Here is a 17,452-nt window from a genome sequence, read left to right as displayed (position 1 = left end):
ACATTCATTTTAATGCATTGAAAATGATATAATTAGTTAATATGCATGTTTATTCATGGGTAAACTTGTTTAGACGGCAACCAAAAACTTTACAGATACTTTTATTCAGTGGGGGAATGCATTGAATTCACATTCTTTGATATTTTTGCACCAAACTTGAAATTGAAAATTCAACGTGAATGACTCACGTTAATCACTAAGCCTGCCACTAACTTACACTACTTACACTGGCAATATCACAGCTTGACTTATTATTTATTAGACTTTTTTAATGTGGGTTGTAAAACTAGTTCTTACATTAGAATTAGCAGTTTGTGGAGAAAATTCCCCGGAGAATATTCTTATCTCGCATCGCTAATAGGGCGGTATATAAATTCAATAAATAATGATAATAATCTCTGTTGATAATCCGTGGGGGTGTGTGGAATACTTGAGTTGTCATTTTTATTTTTAAATTGCATTTCACTTTTTCAGTTAAGGCAGATAATTTTGATTTACATGTTGTCCTCCAGGTGTGCCCCTATGTTGTCTTGAATATGGTCTATATTGCACATGTGTCTCCTGGGTCTGCAGCTTCAAAGCTGGCTTGCAGCTACCTTCGTTTCCCCTCGCTTTTAAAGCATTTTCGTTCTTATCTTGGTGTGTTACTTATTATGTAGTGGTGCTCCTGCTTCTGTTGTGTTGATTTTCTTAACCGCCTTGCAGTCAGCTTGCATGAAAATACTTAACCTCAATGGCATTCTCTCATGACAGCTAGTGAAGTGGGTATGAAACTGCAGCAATGCCCACCAGGTTCCATCACTGCCTCCTGCTATTTCGTTTGCTGTTGTTTCTCCTTTGTAACAGTTCTCTCTTTCACCCCTGTCATTGCAGGTTTATGAGTGACCAAAAGTTCTTTTTACGCTGAGTCGGCAGGGAGTGGGGCAAAGATGCCAATACCTCCTCCCCCTCCCCCTGGACCACCCCCGCCCCCAACTTTCAATCAGGTAGGTGGTCCTCCTGTCCTTGCTGTCCACATGCAAAGAGCCCTGCTGAAAAGCATTCACAGGGGCACCCAAGAACTACTCCTGTGCTTACCTTTCTCCACTTAACCTGGTTGCCGATCTTCTCCTTTCAGGCTAACACAGACCCTCCAAAACTGAGCAGGGATGAGCAGCGAGGGAGGGGAGCCTTGCTGCAAGACATCTGTAAAGGGGCCAAGTTGAAAAAGGTGACCCAAGTCAATGACCGGAGTGCACCCATCATTGAGAGTAAGCATGGGGTCTGGGGCAATTGCAGTAAGTTCTTTGCTATCTAATTGGGAAAGCTCACGGTGGCCTCCTCTCCCTCCCCCCAAAAAATTTCCAGGTGGTGCTCAGCCCTTCTGTTGAGCATTCACTCTTAAAAGAATTCAGTAGCAGGTATTGGAGGAAATGGCTTACAATCTGTATGAACAGAGGCATCAGGTGAGGCAGGGAGGGAGGGAGAGGGCTGTGGCCCATAAAATTGCCCTTGGGGTGAGGCTTTTGCTTACGTTTGTCTGTTTGATACGCTGTGTGCTTGATCTGGCTTTGTGCTGTATGAGGAGTTGGGGAAAGACAGAAGGGCCGGAAGGGGAGGACTCTTCTTCCCCATGCACTGCCGCTTGTGGCTGGGCTCACTCGCTTGAATTACCTGGAGTCATTTGCTGGCATACGCCGTGAGTCATTCTCAACCTGCCACCCCATTCCCCCACTTTACTCCTGAGCAGAACCTCGCAGGAGTAGCAATTACTGACTGCGCTAATCGGGTCACTTCTTAGTGGGTACCTTCTGTGTTGAACTCACTCATAGCTTGTGGAACTTGGTGGTCTGGATTGCATACCTTCGTGGAATCATAGAATTGGAAATGATCACGAGAGTCATCTAGTCCAACCCCCTGCAATGCAGAACTCTTTTGCCCCATGTGGGACTCAAACCCATGAACCTGAGATGGAGTCTCAGGCTCTACGGACTGAGCTGTCAATAGCTCTCTCCCTTGATCTGTTGGGGGAAAGGCTCTGCAGCAGTCAGTCCCTTTGTTTTGTGACTGAGGCTATCATTCCCTCTGACAGCGTAAAGCATAGGAGCCTCCTTGTTTGGCAGCGTGAGTTCTTGCACAGCCCCCCTCTGTATGCCAGCATAAGAAGAGCCTTGCTGGATCAGACCAAAGGTCTAGCTAATCCAACATTTCCACCGTGGCCAGTCAGATGCCTCTGGGAAGCTCACAAGCAGCACTCTCTTGTCTGCGTTTGTAGTTGCAAAAAAATGTTCTCTTTGTTCTCTGAAGGAAGGCAGCAAACTTCCTCCTAAACTGCACAGGTCCCAGTGGTGCAAATGCTTGAAATAAAGTGTTGCAGTTAGCAGTAAAATAAAACTGGCAGCTGCACACTTAAATCCTCGGAAACAGGTGTCTCTAAATCCTGGTGTGAAGGTAAATGCACAGCCTACGATGTATTTGTACTTAGTTCTTTAAGCAGCAGCCGCTGTCTGATACCCATGTGATCTTGAGCAGTAAAGTTACTACCTTCTCTGCTTTCATACTGCCACTTCAGGAGGAGATGACTCCAATACCACTGGGTCTTTTCTTTGCCCACATCCTGAGAAGCAGCATCTTGAGTAAAAGAATATGGTGGAGGCTGCCTATGTAAAGCCCAGAAGAGAAGAGCCATAGCTCAGTGTAGAGCAGAGCAGAGCAGAGCGTCTCTTTAGAGCATCTCTCGTGTACAGTAGAACCTCTACTTACGACTGCCTCTACTTGGGCCCGATCCAAGTCGCGACCGTGGCAAACCGAGAAGTAAATACCGGGTTTGCTGCAATTCGTGCACGCGGAGAAATGGCTTCCACTGTTTGCACACGCGCAGAAGCAGCTTCTGCCATCTGCACATGCACACAACGGTACCAGCGACCCGTTTCGCCTAAAGGACGGGCCGCCAGAACGAATTATGGTGGTAAGTAGAGGTTCCACTGTAATTAGAAAGCCCCAGGGTCAATCCCTGGCACCTCCAGTTAGAGCTGGGGGAAATTCCTGCCTGAAACCCTGGAGAAAAGCACTGCCCAGCGGCATAGACAGAACTGAGTGGCTTGGATCTATGGTCTGTCTCAGAATAAGGTAGTTCCCTATGTTCCTGAGGTGGTATTTAAAGAAATGTCTTAAGAAACTAAATAAATAATCCAGGGGCCTTTTTCTTCCAGAATCCAAGGGCAGTGGCGGCTACAACTCCGGCGCATCCCCTCTGCCACCAAAGGGTGGCCTCTTCCAGGGTGGTGTCCCCAAGCTTCGACCTGTGGGAGTAAAGGACAGTTCAGGTGAGGACCACAGAATGTGGACTGGACTAGACTGAATAAAAGTGGTTTAAATCATGATTTGTGAAATACCAGACATTGAACCTTGTGTTTGAGTAATCAACTACCCTAGCTCCTGAAGAAGAGTGATTGCAACTTGGTTTTGAGAGCAAGTCCATTCCTTATTGAAACGATCAGGAAAATTTATGTCGGCTTGTAGTGGCACTTAATGCCTGTGGAGCTGAGACTAGTCAGGCTTGGAAAGTAGAAACTAGTCAGGGAGGGTGGAAACCATGTCTCCTCCCCCGCCTATCTGCCTGCTTGTATTACTGGTGTATTACAAGACTGCTTGCTTCTACGTGAACTTACTTGGACCTCTAGATCTTCTTCTGAGGTCTCCCTTTGGATACTCTGGCCATCTAAGGTGAAGCTGGTGGTGGCCAAGAGTGGGTTTTTGAGGGTAGGGGTGAAGCGCACCCTGTCTATGGAATGCCTTCCCCAAAGAGACGTGTGTGTTTACATTACCTCTGATAAGTTTCTGTTCTGAATTTTAATATCGATCATTGTTTGACTTGATTATTTAAGTTGTTGGCTGCTGTGAAAATCCCTTGGGGTTGAACACTGTCATTCAGTTGCTGTCATTCTCATATATATAGACTGACTTAATGGAGAAAAGTATAAGCAAGTGAATAGGGTCTGGGAGAGATGATAGAAAATTACCAGCAAGGAGTCCTGCCGAATCTGCTGGAAGAGCATTCCACAGCAAGGGACCATCAACACTTAACACCTGACTTGTAGTTGAAGCCAGTCGGGCTTCTGAAACATGGGGGAGAAGAGAGAGAAGTTAAGTGGCAACAAGGAGCTTGAAAGCTGAGAATCCAGTGAGGAAAAGTTGCACTGGAAAGTAGGAGGCAGTGGGCTCAGAAGGAGCTGCATGTGGACGTGGGGTTGGCCAAGGATAAAGTGCTGCAAGTGAGGACTCTCACAGTGCCTGGAGATGAGGGGTGGTGTGCTGTTGATGCCGGGAAGGCCAAGTGGGTTGAACAGGCAAGGGAATCAGAGGACCCTTGTTCAGGAAGCTGTAGATGTAGGAAGTTAATGGACGGAATAACAGAATTTTGCACCCCTAAATGAGTGAATTGTCCAAAGCTTTAGCTGCCTGCCAGGATTACATTGGCAATCAAGAAGTCGCCCTTTTCTTTCCCCTGATGTCCTTTCTATGTCCAGCAATTAAAATTTGACTTGCGTCGTTCATCCCTTCTGCTGTGGGAAACATTTGTGTCCAGACCTCTGAAAACCTCCCAGTCATTTAGAATATAGGCTCTGCATGAACAGTATATCACTGGCTGTGGTCTCAGTACAAGGACAAACATTGTCAGTTTCCACTTAATTGGATGGTGGTTTTTGCCAAAAGGAGTTGCTTTATATTGGAAGGAGATGTTGATCTATTTCGCTTCTCTAATAAGCAACTCTGTGCTGGCTTTCCTTGGTTTCAGAAAGTCCCTCTGGGAAGCAGTGCCTCCAGGTCCCTGGGTCCAGATCAGCGGCTCCGCGGCCCCCGGTCTCTGCAACCAGCAGCCGGCCCCAAGATGACGCTGACAACAGCCGGGCTTCCCCTCCGGAACTTCCGCGCATGCAGAGACCTTCCTTGCCAGATCTCTCGCGGCCAAATACCGCCAGCGGCACCGGCATGAAACACAGCTCATCGGCTCCGCCGCCTCCGCCCCCGGGACGCCGAGCCAATGCACCCCCTGCCCCTCCTCCCATGCACAGCAGCAAAGCACCTTCCTACAACCGCGAAAAGCCCTTGCCACCAACGCCAGGACAGCGGCTCCCAGGGACTCGGGATGGACCGCCGGCTCCTCCCCCTATCAAGCCGCCCCCTTCCCCAGTGAATATCCGAACGGGACCAAGCAGTCAGGGCCAGTCTCTGGCGCCCCCTCCTCCGCCTTACCGCCAACCCCCCGGTGTACCCAACGGCCCCGCCAGCCCCACCAACGAGTCCGCTCCTGAGCTTCCGCAGAGACACAATTCCTTGCATCGAAAGACCCCAGGGCCTGGGAGGGGTATGGCTCCTCCCCCGCCCCCTTCAGCCTCCCCTTCCTTACAGAGCAGTCGGCCCCCACCTCCTGCCCGTGACCCTCCAAGCCGGGGCGCAGGTAAGAGTATCTCCTAGCCCTTGTTTATGAAAAACTGTAAGTGGTCTTGTCGTTGACAGCCTCTTGTTCATCTCTCAAGAGAAAAAAATGCCTTCTTGTCCATAGTCTCCGATCTTGGTGCCAGGATGTGTATGCGGTGGGTTCAAGAAGGTTAGGAATGGCCTGGTTTCATGCTCTGTAGCATAGGAAGTTTTCCGTTTGAACCATACCCGAAGGACCAGCTTCCCCATCCCAGGCATCGTGCACAAAGAGTACTGCCACCCTAGCATGTTAGTGATGCTTGGAAGACTGGAATATAAATTCAAGTTGCATGGGGGGAGTCTTTGCAACCAAGACATGTGGGATCAAATTTAGTTTTCTAAGTTGTTCAGAAGGGTATGCCTTGCCCTCCTAAGGACCCCACAGCTTCATAGTTATTAAAAAGCTGGTCATTAATTAGTAGATGCTTGTGCTTTTCGGAACAGCGACAATAAAAAGCAGGTATTACATTCTTGCCCTACAAATAAGCCAACCTGTTTAGTGTGGGGTGTTTGTTACTCTGGAGCACGATCATCTGACCAGCCTATTTTGTGCCCAGATCGTGACTCCCCATGCAGCTGCAAACCCTCCAAAAAGAAGCAGAAATGACAGTTGGTGCAGGTATGTCACGATCAGAATGCAGCAATTTTGCAGTCACTTCAGCATGCGCACAATGCTCACCAAGGGCTTGGTAGCCTACAACTCGCCATGCTAAGGGTCACATAGGTGAATTAGCCTCTTCAATAAGTAAGAAAATTCCTTAATGGAGTTGGGAAGTCAGGAAAAGAAACCTGGAACCCTATATAGCAGGTGCAAGGAAAAGACAAGGCTGTCAAGGGCCTGCAGAGCCAATGATGTTGATGGAAGGCCTAGGGCTGTTTCAGTTGCTTGGCTACCTAGGGAACTCTGCTTATCCCTTTCATTTTAGCTATTAAGCTAGCTCATGAAATCCTGACCTGGCAAATTTCCATTGCAGCCCCTCCACCGCCACCACCCATGATCCGAAATGGCGGTAGAGATGCGCCTCCGCCTCCCCCACCCTACAGAATGCACGGGACGTCAGACCCTACGAGCCGTGGGAAACCCCCACCCCCACCCACCAGGACGCCAGTTGGACCTCCTCCCCCTCCCCCACCCATGAGAAATGGACACCGGGACTCTATTTCCACTGTCAGGTCTTTCTTAGGAGGTGAGTAGAAAGAACCTGCTGTTACCTTAAATTATAGGTGTCAGGTGCATTTAAGTTGGATTTGAGGACATGCGCTGGATTCAAAGGAAAACCAGCCTGCCCAGAATTACGATACTTCTGCTGGTTTGGCTGGTATCGGTGGCTATAAAAAATACTGTGATCAGCCAGGAAGAAGTGTGTGTGTTGGGGATGAAACTTCATTCATACAAGCTTAGGAAGCAGCTCTAAAACGAAAGAAATTGGCATAGACGTGTTAGCATAGACTGCCAAGTCATACTATGGCTTGGCATGAATGAGTGACCCTGTGGGTTCCCAGAGAGGAGATTGCTGCAGTTTTGCTCCTCCTTTCATCCTGCTGATGCTGCACTGCTGTGAACTAAGCCATGGTTTCCCCTAATCCTATGTCTAAATTTGGGTTCATGGCTTTTCTTGCTCCAGACAAACTCGGCGTGTCCAGCCACAGAACAAACATTGCCAACATCTCATGGTTGGTCTGAAGCAAAATAGACCAAATGTCTGAAGCTAAGCCAAACTGTGGCTTCACTTCTAGCAACCCCGAAAAGGAGGTGCAAAGTTCTCTGGGAACTTCCTCATTATCCTTCGTTGGGTTTGGCTTAGCATGTGTACAGATGGAGTCGCTATCTCCCTTTAGGTGTTTACCGCTTGTTAAGCATCTGATGCTTTGAATTATATATTTGCTGGATGTTTTTATTTATAGTCTGTACCAGTTTATTTTAGGTACATTTCATTTTGTACAGAATGCCCAAACAGCTACTTAAAGAAGCAATGACACAAACTATATATATAGATAGATATATCTACAGGAATGTTGAAATGCTGACTCATGCCCATTCTGACACTCTGCACAAAGCTCTTATTACCAGGTGACTCTGATTTCCTGGTGGATTCTGCCCCCAGTCTGTCATCTGCATATAATGGTGACCAAAATTTGGCACCTGGAGAGAGCGGCCCCTAGCCTTACTTTCAGGGTGGGGCTGCTTCAAGTTTTGCCATTTTAGCCATCATTCCAGCCTCAGGGTTTTATGGATGTGAAAAGTAGGGCAGTGGGAATCCTTCAGACCAGAAATGGTTTTCAGGCCTTATTTTCCTCCTTTTCTGCAGATGACTTTGAATCTAAATACTCCTTTCATCCAGTGGAAGATTTCCCAGCGCCAGAAGAGTTCAAGCACTTCCAGAAGATTTATCCCAGCAAAACGAATAGAGGTGAGCACTGATTTGGCTCACATCTGATTATTGGTCTCCCAGGTATCTGGCTGATAGTTCGTAAAGCAAACTATTTTCAGCTCCATGCTTGAAAATTTGGCAAGTTGTGATAAGCAATTTAATTCCGTGGGACTGAGAATATGGCTTGCCAGCATTACGAATGAGATGATTTTATTTAAAATCATCAACAATTCCTTCATTCTGTTTCTGGGCCTTTTCAAATTATACAAACTGTGCAGTCTTGCATAAATTTAATGCTGGTTCTGATTTAGACTTGTCCAAGTCCATTGTGCTTTTGTGAGGAAGAGTGAATGCAGGAGTTACAGGAGCAGCTGCAGAAGCAGACTGACTGGGGAGCCCCGGGGGTGGGAACGTGATGACTCACTGCTCTTCATGGCAAAGGATTTGCTGGAATGGGCTGAACAAGATGCAGAAGCCTAGCTACCTGGAAAACATGAGAACAATGTGCAAGTTTGAAGTGGCACAATGGGTTAGTGTGTCTGGCTGTTAATCAGAAGGTTGGTGGTTTGAGCCCACCCAGGGATGGCTGTGAGCAGGATTCCTTCACTGCAGGGGGTTGGACTAGATGTCCTTTGGGGTCCCTTCCAACACTACAATTCAATAGGATTCAGTTTTAATTTTTTTTTTCGTAACTCAAATCTGCATCATACAATGGTGGGGAACTGAATTTGGCTTGTGCGGCAAATTATTATCTTCCCCCATCACACATGGACCAAGTTTTATGGATGGACAGATCCACCCACCTGTAAGTCACCTGGTGTCACAGTGGTGCCAGGTCATCCTTTTTTCACCCAACAGGTCTTGCATGGCACTTTACAAGGTATTTCAAAACACTTGACTGTCAGCTGATAGCCTGGCCTTGCTGAGCACTTGGTACGGGGCTTTGCAGTCCCGGCTGATCAGTAGTGCCTGCAAAGCCCCTTCAGCTGAGCCCTGCACTTGATGTCAGGTGTAGGGCAGGTGGATGCAGCTTGGCAAAAATAGCCTCCTGGGCCAAACAGGGAGGCCTGGTGGGTCTAATGAGATCTGCACCCCATTAGCCCTGGCAAAATTACTACCTAGGGATAGTGGTAGAAATGTGGAAACTTCGTATTGATTATTGGGAGGTTATTGATTTTGTTTTGTTTTGTATTTTGTATCTGATTTTCTATTGTGAACTATCCTTGTTCTTATTTTATGTTGTAAACCATCCTGGGATCTTTGGATGAAGGGTGGTATACTTACTACTAATATTAATAATGATAAATATCTCTTTTGCTTTGTGATCAGCATCTTTGTAGAGCCTAACTTCCTATGGTGATGCATCTGTGGCATTAACAGTCTATTTCTTTTTCAGCTACTCGTGGGGCCCCTCCTCTGCCTCCCATCCCAAGGTGAAAAACAGCAGCTGGGCGTGGTTCCACAGCACCGAAAAAATGGACCTGTGTTCTCAGATTTTCCCTTCCCTTCCCATCCCTCAGAAACCTGCATGAAAAATACATTCCTGCTGTTGATTCCCCCAACCCCCAAACTGTTTCAAGAACCCGGACAAACTTACCATTACTCACTTCCATCTATGCATTTCACACCTGGACTTAAAAGGACGTCTCTTGGCACAGCTGGGTGAGAACCCTTTTCTGCAGATCTGTGTGGGTTTCTCATTTCTCTTGCCATTTGTGTCATGGAGGGAAGAGCCACCCCAGTTCATAAACAACTACTGCTCAAGATCAAGGGTCCAGTGAATATTTTCTAGAAACGCAAGCCAAACAGGACTGTTTTGGATCTCTGGCCCAGGTTGAAGCAACTGATCTTTGCCTAGCGTAGGGCAGAGAAATGCCTGCGAAGTGGGGAATTCTGGGTTTTTTCTTTTTAAGAGGTGAGCATTAGAAGGACTGAAATAGCTATTCTGTTTTTGAATGCAGACACTACATACTAACACGTTAAAATTGTGGTTAACTTGAAGAGAGGAGGGGAGAAAATTAGTATAAACAGCATCGCTTGGAGCGAATTCTAAATGGGGAAAGCTATACAAATGTAGCAGCATCCATGGTAGCACAAGTGAAATTCAGGGTGCACATTTACACTCCATCGCTGCAGCGCTCCTTGTCTTGCAGATCTGAAGCTGTCATCTTTCCCTTGAGTGTCGGCTGCTAGCATTCCAGTACAAATCCCTGTGACTCCTAATCATGCCGATTATAATCTTGTCAGTCGCTACTGCCACATGTGTGGCATTGCCATGGGCGCAAATGTCGCGGCCATGCAGGGCAGAGTGCACTTTAGGCCCCAAGTTGTAGTTGTTGTTGTTCAGACTGTGACATTGACTGTCTTGCCTCTTCAGAAAGATCACTTCCCACTGTTTCCACGAATGAAGTCACAGCCCCATCTTGTCTCCTCCAGCCATGGGTAGCTTTGAGAAGGAGTGGTCCTATGTGTTAATGCCCTCTGGCAGCAGGCGTGTTTTGGTGGCTTATCATTGTGCTGAGGGTTGAGTGGGTCCCGGCTGCCTGCCCACCCTGAGGCACCGGAAGGAAGTCAGATAGGGAAGCTTTCAGCTCTGGTTATGAGTCCTATTCCAAGCAGCAGCCCCCAGCCGGTCTGTGCAAATGCTTAAACGGTAAATTGATCACTCCTAACTTGGAGTTTATCGTTGTGACGGTTAATAATCCATTCCAACAAAGTAGCTGCTAAGGTTGGGGGTGACTAGAGAGCCGCCTTCATGCAATATATTTTGTACACAGATGATCATGTTCTCGGTGCTTCTTGCACACGAGGAGGAGGAGGAGAGTTGCCATCTGTGCACGTGACGGTTGGGGTGCTTGCTCCTCCCCCTGTGAAAGTGTCACCTGTGCAATCTAGGTGTCTTGGTTGTAGCACGGAAAACCCGGCCTGCCCTTGGAGGGAGATCTCATAGTGCTTGTTTTGGGGCTTGAGGTCAGAGCAGTGGCATTCTCATTTGCCTTTTTACCAGTAAGCAAGAAATACACTCCAGCTGTAGATTGCACATGTTCTTCTTGGTGTGGCTTTGTCTCCATGTGTGGTGGCCTGCTCTGAAATCACTGCTACACTGCTTCCCAGAAGTAGATGCATCCTGTTCTGTGCTGAACACTATTGATCCTGAAACAGAAGCAGAACTCCTGTCATCTTCTTAGCCCCTGCTCTTGTTTTTACTGGATGCAGATGGTTATAACATCAGACCTAGCTAGCTAGCTGGTTGGTTGATTTTTTTTTTTTTTTGCCTTACACAGTACTTCTGTCATGTGATTGGTACCAGATTTGTTATAATTATTGTGTATATTTACTCTTGAATAACTTGCGGGTTGGGAAATACGTGTTATAATCATAAATATTGATCTATTTTGTATGTTGTAAAAAGTTTGTAATATAGGATCAAGGTAGGCTTGCTGGCCATACACTACAAAAGCTCCCTCACCTTCTACTTAATCTTTTTTTTTTTTTTAACGATGATGGAAATTCATCCACTTTTATGTTAATGACCAGGCAGTCCCTCATGTTGAGGGCTAATGCTTGGTTGGAGGAATTCCTTTTTTCTTCTGGAGGAAAATTAAGTCTTACCCAGCAGAGCTTGCTGGGAAGAGAAGTTAAATGCACTGTGCATTTTTGATGTGTGTGTTTAATTTTTATTAAAGATTATGTTCCCTATAATGTTAGCTTCCCGTAGATAAACCCTTTGTGAAGCAACTGTGAAGGGGGTTCCTAAGTTCAAAATGGCAGTGGAATTAAAACTTCTTAAATGAGGCACCTGTGTTATACTTGCACGTTCTGGGCCAAAGCACTGCTTTCTTCCTCCTTCCTTTTTCCCCATGTTAGATCTGTTTTTATTGCCGGGGGGGGGACGGGTTGGGGGGGCTTTGCATTTCCTTATTGACCAGGTGTGTTTGTACAAGGGCAAACTGGCACACAGAGAGACATTTTCCTATTTCATCCTGTCCTCAAACCTCAGACCAGGTTTATATAGCATTTTAAAAACCACGAATGTGAAACTCGCATCACCCACTACCAAGATGAAAACCTCAAATTTGCTCTCCCAAATCATTGACTCTGCCAAAAGGTATTTGAGTTTTGCTGAAGGTGGCAGACATACTTTATGCTTGGAGACCCTTAGCAGTTAGTTTTGTTTTTAGCAAAATCAAGCAATGAAGTTTCTTTCCCCTGGGCTGTACCATTTCAGGCTGCAGATGAAGGAATCACATATTTGAATACAATTCCTTCTAGAAAAAGTTTATGTATGTTAAAAACCATGCTCAGCCTGGTCATCTTCTGGCATGGGTTTTTTGTTTGTTTGTTTTTGTTTTCAGAAAGAGGACTGAAGCATGTGTCTTTCTGTATACAGCTTGAAGAACAGTCCAGGATAAGTTTTTATTGTTCCAAATATTTCCTTCTTTAAACAAAGATTCAGGAATGGTGATCAAGATACCAGTTTTGATTTCATTTCCACAGCTGTCCCTATTGATAAGTGTTTTTTTTCCAGGATTAGCTGCAAGAAAATGCATAGTGGCCTGATTTGCACATCATATTAAACCATAGTTAAAATAAACTGTGGTTAATGTGAACATGCAGTGCTACTAGGCACTGCTGAAGTTGCGGGTGGTTTGCTCCTGCACTCCTGGTGTTGCTATGGCTTACCATTATGTCGAAACCCACAACCTTGATTTATTTTACTCCAAACCACCAATGATTGGTAATCAAGGTTTGTTCCTGGCTTACCGCTTGCGGGGTAGGTTCAGACATAACACTAAGCCATCATTTTAAACCGTAATTTTAACTATGGCTTAACATGGAAAATATGGACAAGACCAATCTTAAGAGTGTAATGCCAGTTGCAGCTTTTGGGCCTCATCTGCCTGGTTTCCTGAAACGGTTGCCTTACAGATTTGGATGCTGGTTGATAGAACATAGCAGCACAATGCAGACATGCAGGAGCCTCTATGTTGTGAAGCTGTGAAAGACGCACATGCTGCCAAGAATAACTGCACGATATTGGAGATGCAAATCCAGAGGACTGGCTGCCTACAGCTCTGAATCAGTAGTACTGTGTGTGCCATTATTCCATGGAAGTACAGAAGATGCTCACATGTCCTGGTGCAGAACTCTGTTTTCTAAGAATGGACCTGGACCTTTTTTGGGGAGTCAAAAATGGTTCTAGTCCTTTGTAGCCAACAAGAGGTGCTTGAAAACGTGTGGGCAGTGCCTAGTGGAGTATTAACCAGTGGAACAGTTGGATAAGTTTACTGGTGGTCAAGGGAAAGAGAAGCCTTCATTGTTCTGTGTGGTTCATTGACACTAACGCATGACTAGCAGCATTAGAAATAGAAAATGGGGCAGAAACAGAATCATGCAAACTGGCTAAATTTGTATAATAGGTTGTAGAATTCCACATTTCTTGGTATAGGATTTGAGTTATCTTGGCTCAGTTCTTGTGTGTGCACCCAGCCCTTCTCTCACTAGTCTTCCATTGTAACTGAAGTGTGAAACTGCATGAGTGTGTCAGGGGAGGCTGTTGTGGAGGGTGCAACCCTCCCATTGTTGAATAGCAAGTTTTCAGAGTTTCACTCACTGTGCCTTATCCTCAGGTGGCTCCCGTTGGGGGTTTGTGTGTGTGGGATATTGGTCAATCTTTCGTCTCTTGCAAGCTTATATGCACTCTGTATCCTATGTTAAGCTTTGGTTTAACAGTATCATTACTGTTAAGTGAAGAAACACTACTGAGAGCCACTTCTTGTGGTTTCAAGAACTAGAATTTTGGTCTCTTGCACTGTTACTTTGTTTCAAGTCTACCCTTTGCCTTTAAGATAAAACTGCCCTTTCATTTGCCCCATGACCTTTGCTTTGCTTTTGTAAAGGTTTCGAAAAGCTTCATCTAGACTGCCTGCAAGTGAAGAATCCCAGGATTCTTGAGTCGTTTGCTGTGAGCAGAATCATGTGAGGCATCTTTCTCTGTGAGGGTTATAACATTCTTACACAATTTGCTTATCCCATTACAAGATAAGCAACTGTGTTCTTGATGTGGCATTTGGAGAAACCCTTGGTGTTTTTTAAAACCTTTGGTTTGGTGTTTGTTTTTTTGCTGTTAAAATGGTCAGAATGCTTTGAGAGTCTTAAATTCCATGAACTGTGAGCTATCACAATAAGCACAGACGGTTTCGGTATTCCCGTATGAATGGAGTACGTGATCTGTTTTTATACTAAGCATCCCTCTTCCTGAATTTATTTCTTAACGGGAGCTCCAAAGAGCAATTCCTGCCAGTTTCCTCTAAGGCTTATTTGCAGAGGGCAGTAGTTTAAGATTTGAGTTAGCAGCAGCAGCAGCTGTATGTCCCTGTTTCACAAAATTGCTGGTAGAGGGCTTGTGAGAAGGGTTAGTGAATAACTGTGCTACAAGACATACCCTGAGACTTCCAGTACAGCACAGTATCCTGCCCACTCTGCAGAGCATGTTTGTTTTCGAGGCCAGCTCCTCTCCCTCCTAAATCCATATCATTCATCATACAGTAATCCTATCTTTGTTTTTAATGGGGAAATGACTAGTCCTCGTCATTTCCGTAGAGATGAGGGTTTAACACATGAAGGTAGTATCTGCTGAAGCCTCTTGAGAGGCCGGTTGAAGAGAGGGTGGAGGGATTTTACACTTGCTCCCAACCTACTATGTTTGATAGTGCCTCCTTCTCTTTTACTATTTCAATACTTTGCAAGACACTGTACCTGACCCACAGTACGTGGTGCTGTCTTTACTAAAATTGTAACTGCGTCTGCTGATGCAGAATTGAGTCTGTGTCCATGATCTAATAAATTAATCAAATACAAACAGTGGTTTGCATAATTTGTTCTCTGCCTTCAGGATGAATATTGCTAATTGAACGTGTAGAGCATGGGTAAGCACAATGAAGCTTTTAATATATATATATTGATATCTTTCTCTGTTGTGTGGACTCGAGGCTACTTGAAATTTCATAAATATCTGACTAAAACCCTTCAGAATTTCCAAGCACTATGTTAGATATGGGTGCCTTGAAAGAAGCAAAGGAAGGGAAACAAACATACTTGCTTCCCATTCACTGCCACCTAGCCCTTTTCTCCCACAGGCCAGGGTTCTGATTCCCACTCAGTGAGCTAGTCTCTCAGGCTATCCTACCTCACAGGGTTGCTGTGAGGATAAAATAGAGAGGGATAAGAACCTTATACACCACCTTGAGCTCCCCGGAGGAAAGCCAGATATAAATAACAAAAATACATGTATTTCTTACATGCTACACCTCATTCTAGTTCCATTCTTTCTCTCTCTCTCTCTCACTCACACACACACACCTGCTTGAAATGTGAGACTCTGAACAGAAATACCCCAAGGCCTCAAAAGCGTACCTAGGAGTTGGTGAAACCGGCCATGCTGAGGGCGTAAAAATGATCTATCAGACTGGAATTTATTATGTTTATGTGTGTTGCAACACAACAGCTCTATCATGATGGAGATCAAACACAGGAGATGCTTCATATCCTCACACCATGGCCCAAAGTTGTGCAAGCTTTTCACCCTTCTTGACCTCACTCCGGAAGCTTTGTGTACTTGGGTCACATAAAATGTAGTAAATTCTAATGTGGCTATAGTGGTATTTTTGTGGGGTGGGTTGCCGATACAACTCCTTGCTAAGGGCACAAGGGATCCCAGGTGTGCCTCTGCAAGATCTGGACTGCACCTTTCTTTCTATAAAAGTTTCTATAAAAGCTATTTAAGAGGAAAGGAGTAAGTCCAGATTGAAACTGCGGTGCAAGATTGTTTAGGGCTCGTTCACCAAGCTGCTTTCCTGACTGTTCAGTTGGTTTTAACGGGCTACTGTGAGGGGAGAAGGGATTCGAAGCAGCTCAGTAATGAGATGGAACCAGGGTGACGGTGCCTGTCTTAATTCCTTCTGCTCCGCTTCTTAGCTGGCCCTCAATTATGCTATTGCAATTGAAATACAAAGCAACTGTTACTCCACCTTTAGTGTACTGTATTTTAGTCAGTGCTATGCAGCGCACAGAAATGTATTCCTATCCCTCATTTGGAGAAAACCTTTCATGTGCCTCACCGACCACAGAAGAGGGCTTAGTAGTCTATCTTTAAAAGTATTCTTTCTTTTGCTCTTCTATAAGCCGCGGAATTCAAGAAAGCCGCAGCCACGGAAAGCCTCGGAAGTGTTCGTCTGCATTCCCAGCCTGCAAAAAACGCCGCTCACGCATTTCCGGACTACATATCCCAGCGTGCTCCTCCCAATATCGCTTCGATTTTGCAGCAATGCTTTCTGGGGATTGTAGTCCACTGATGGTGGAAAGAGCTTTGAGGGCGGGGGAGAGAAAAGGCTTTATCAGAAGAAGCCGCTTTGGAAGCCCCGCCCAGAGCGCGAGATCAACGTTCCAAAATCAAACCGGAAGCTGGGTCCCCTGTGCGCTGCTTCGCCCCTTGGAAGGAGGAAGGGAGGGAAAAAAACAACACCACATAACCTTATAGGAGGAGCCCGAGCGATGCGGGAAAGAAGGCGATTGGCTGGAACGCCCAGCGCGGTTGCGGCGGGATGTAGTTGGGCAGACGGAAGGTTTCAGGTTTGGCGCGGAGAGCGGCGATTGGCTCGGCGGGTCCGGCGCGCGCGCTCCGGGGAACCAATGGGCGGACCGGGGCCGGTTGGCCACGCGCGGGCAGGCGGAGTCGCTTCATTTAGTCAAGCGGGTTGGTTGCGGGAAGAAGCTTCGCGCCCCTTTGGCTCCGCAGGTTCGGGTTGACGGTAGGTGCGCATGTTGGCGCGCGAAAGAGGCTCTGGCTGTAAGGAGGCGCTTGGAGTAGAGAGGGGCTGAGGGGAGGCGAAGCGGTTATTGCTGCTGTTATCAATGAATTAAGAAAATTGTTAAAAGGGAACAGGCAGGGAAAAAGGGGGGTTCGTCTGTGAGACATCCCGCTGCAAAGGCTTTTTTTTTTGGCGCTTTGCCCCTAAGGACACGCTCGCCAAGGAGCAGGATCCGCTCAATGTGCTTCTGAGGGGCGTGAGACCCACCTGGCTCACTTTCCGCTTTGAGGAAGAGTCATTTAGAGCGGTAAAGCGCGAGTGGGGGTATTAAAACTGAATCCACCCCTGAATCCACTCCCATTCAAACTCAAAGCCCTCTGCCCCCCACCCGACCGTAATAAAAAGTTGGGAGATCTGATCACATATCTCATGGGCCACCTCGCCCTTCAGTGTGGCTCTTGGAGACTGGCCGAAAGTTACTGAAGAGTTGTTTTTTTTAATGGCGGGGTTGGGGTTTGAAAGTGCATTTTTTTTCTTCCTGACACACACACACACACACACACACACACACACACAGAGAGAGAGAGAGAGAGAGTCTTTGAAATCAGCAAGTGGAAACCTCCCCCCTCCCTTGGCCTTCCTAATTCTGGAAGGAAGGCAGGAGAGTGTAGAGAAAAGCAGGCAACTCTGGCATCAGAATTTACTGCCAGGCCCTTTTAAGGAATGGATACTAAGGGCTTTTCTTATTTGCCACCTTCTAACTTTGTTCCAGAACTGGTTGCTTAAAACAGTTAGAACAAATGTGTGGTG

The 17,452-nt window shown here is 46.3% G+C and overlaps 1 protein-coding gene across 3 annotated transcripts in view; it reads left to right on the top strand.

The window, feature by feature from the left end:
- The window catches only part of WIPF2 (WAS/WASL interacting protein family member 2), a 30,426-nt gene extending 15,732 nt beyond the window's left edge, over positions 1 to 14,694 (top strand). For all 3 annotated transcript variants that reach the window (XM_053363416.1, XM_053363418.1, XM_053363417.1), the window contains exons 2-8: positions 874 to 986; positions 1,118 to 1,250; positions 3,192 to 3,305; positions 4,778 to 5,440; positions 6,435 to 6,647; positions 7,770 to 7,871; positions 9,229 to 14,694. In XM_053363416.1, the coding sequence (XP_053219391.1) occupies positions 930 to 986; positions 1,118 to 1,250; positions 3,192 to 3,305; positions 4,778 to 5,440; positions 6,435 to 6,647; positions 7,770 to 7,871; positions 9,229 to 9,269 (1,323 nt within the window). In that variant the 5' untranslated portion in view covers positions 874 to 929 and the 3' untranslated portion in view covers positions 9,270 to 14,694. The remainder of the gene's footprint in view (positions 1 to 873; positions 987 to 1,117; positions 1,251 to 3,191; positions 3,306 to 4,777; positions 5,441 to 6,434; positions 6,648 to 7,769; positions 7,872 to 9,228) is intronic.
- Positions 14,695 to 17,452: the final 2,758 nt, after the last annotated feature.

This window comes from Podarcis raffonei, chromosome 13, assembly GCF_027172205.1.
Source record: "Podarcis raffonei isolate rPodRaf1 chromosome 13, rPodRaf1.pri, whole genome shotgun sequence".
NCBI lineage: Eukaryota > Metazoa > Chordata > Lepidosauria > Squamata > Lacertidae > Podarcis > Podarcis raffonei.
Note: the sequence above shows the minus strand (reverse complement) of the source record. Positions and strands in the feature narration are given on the sequence as shown.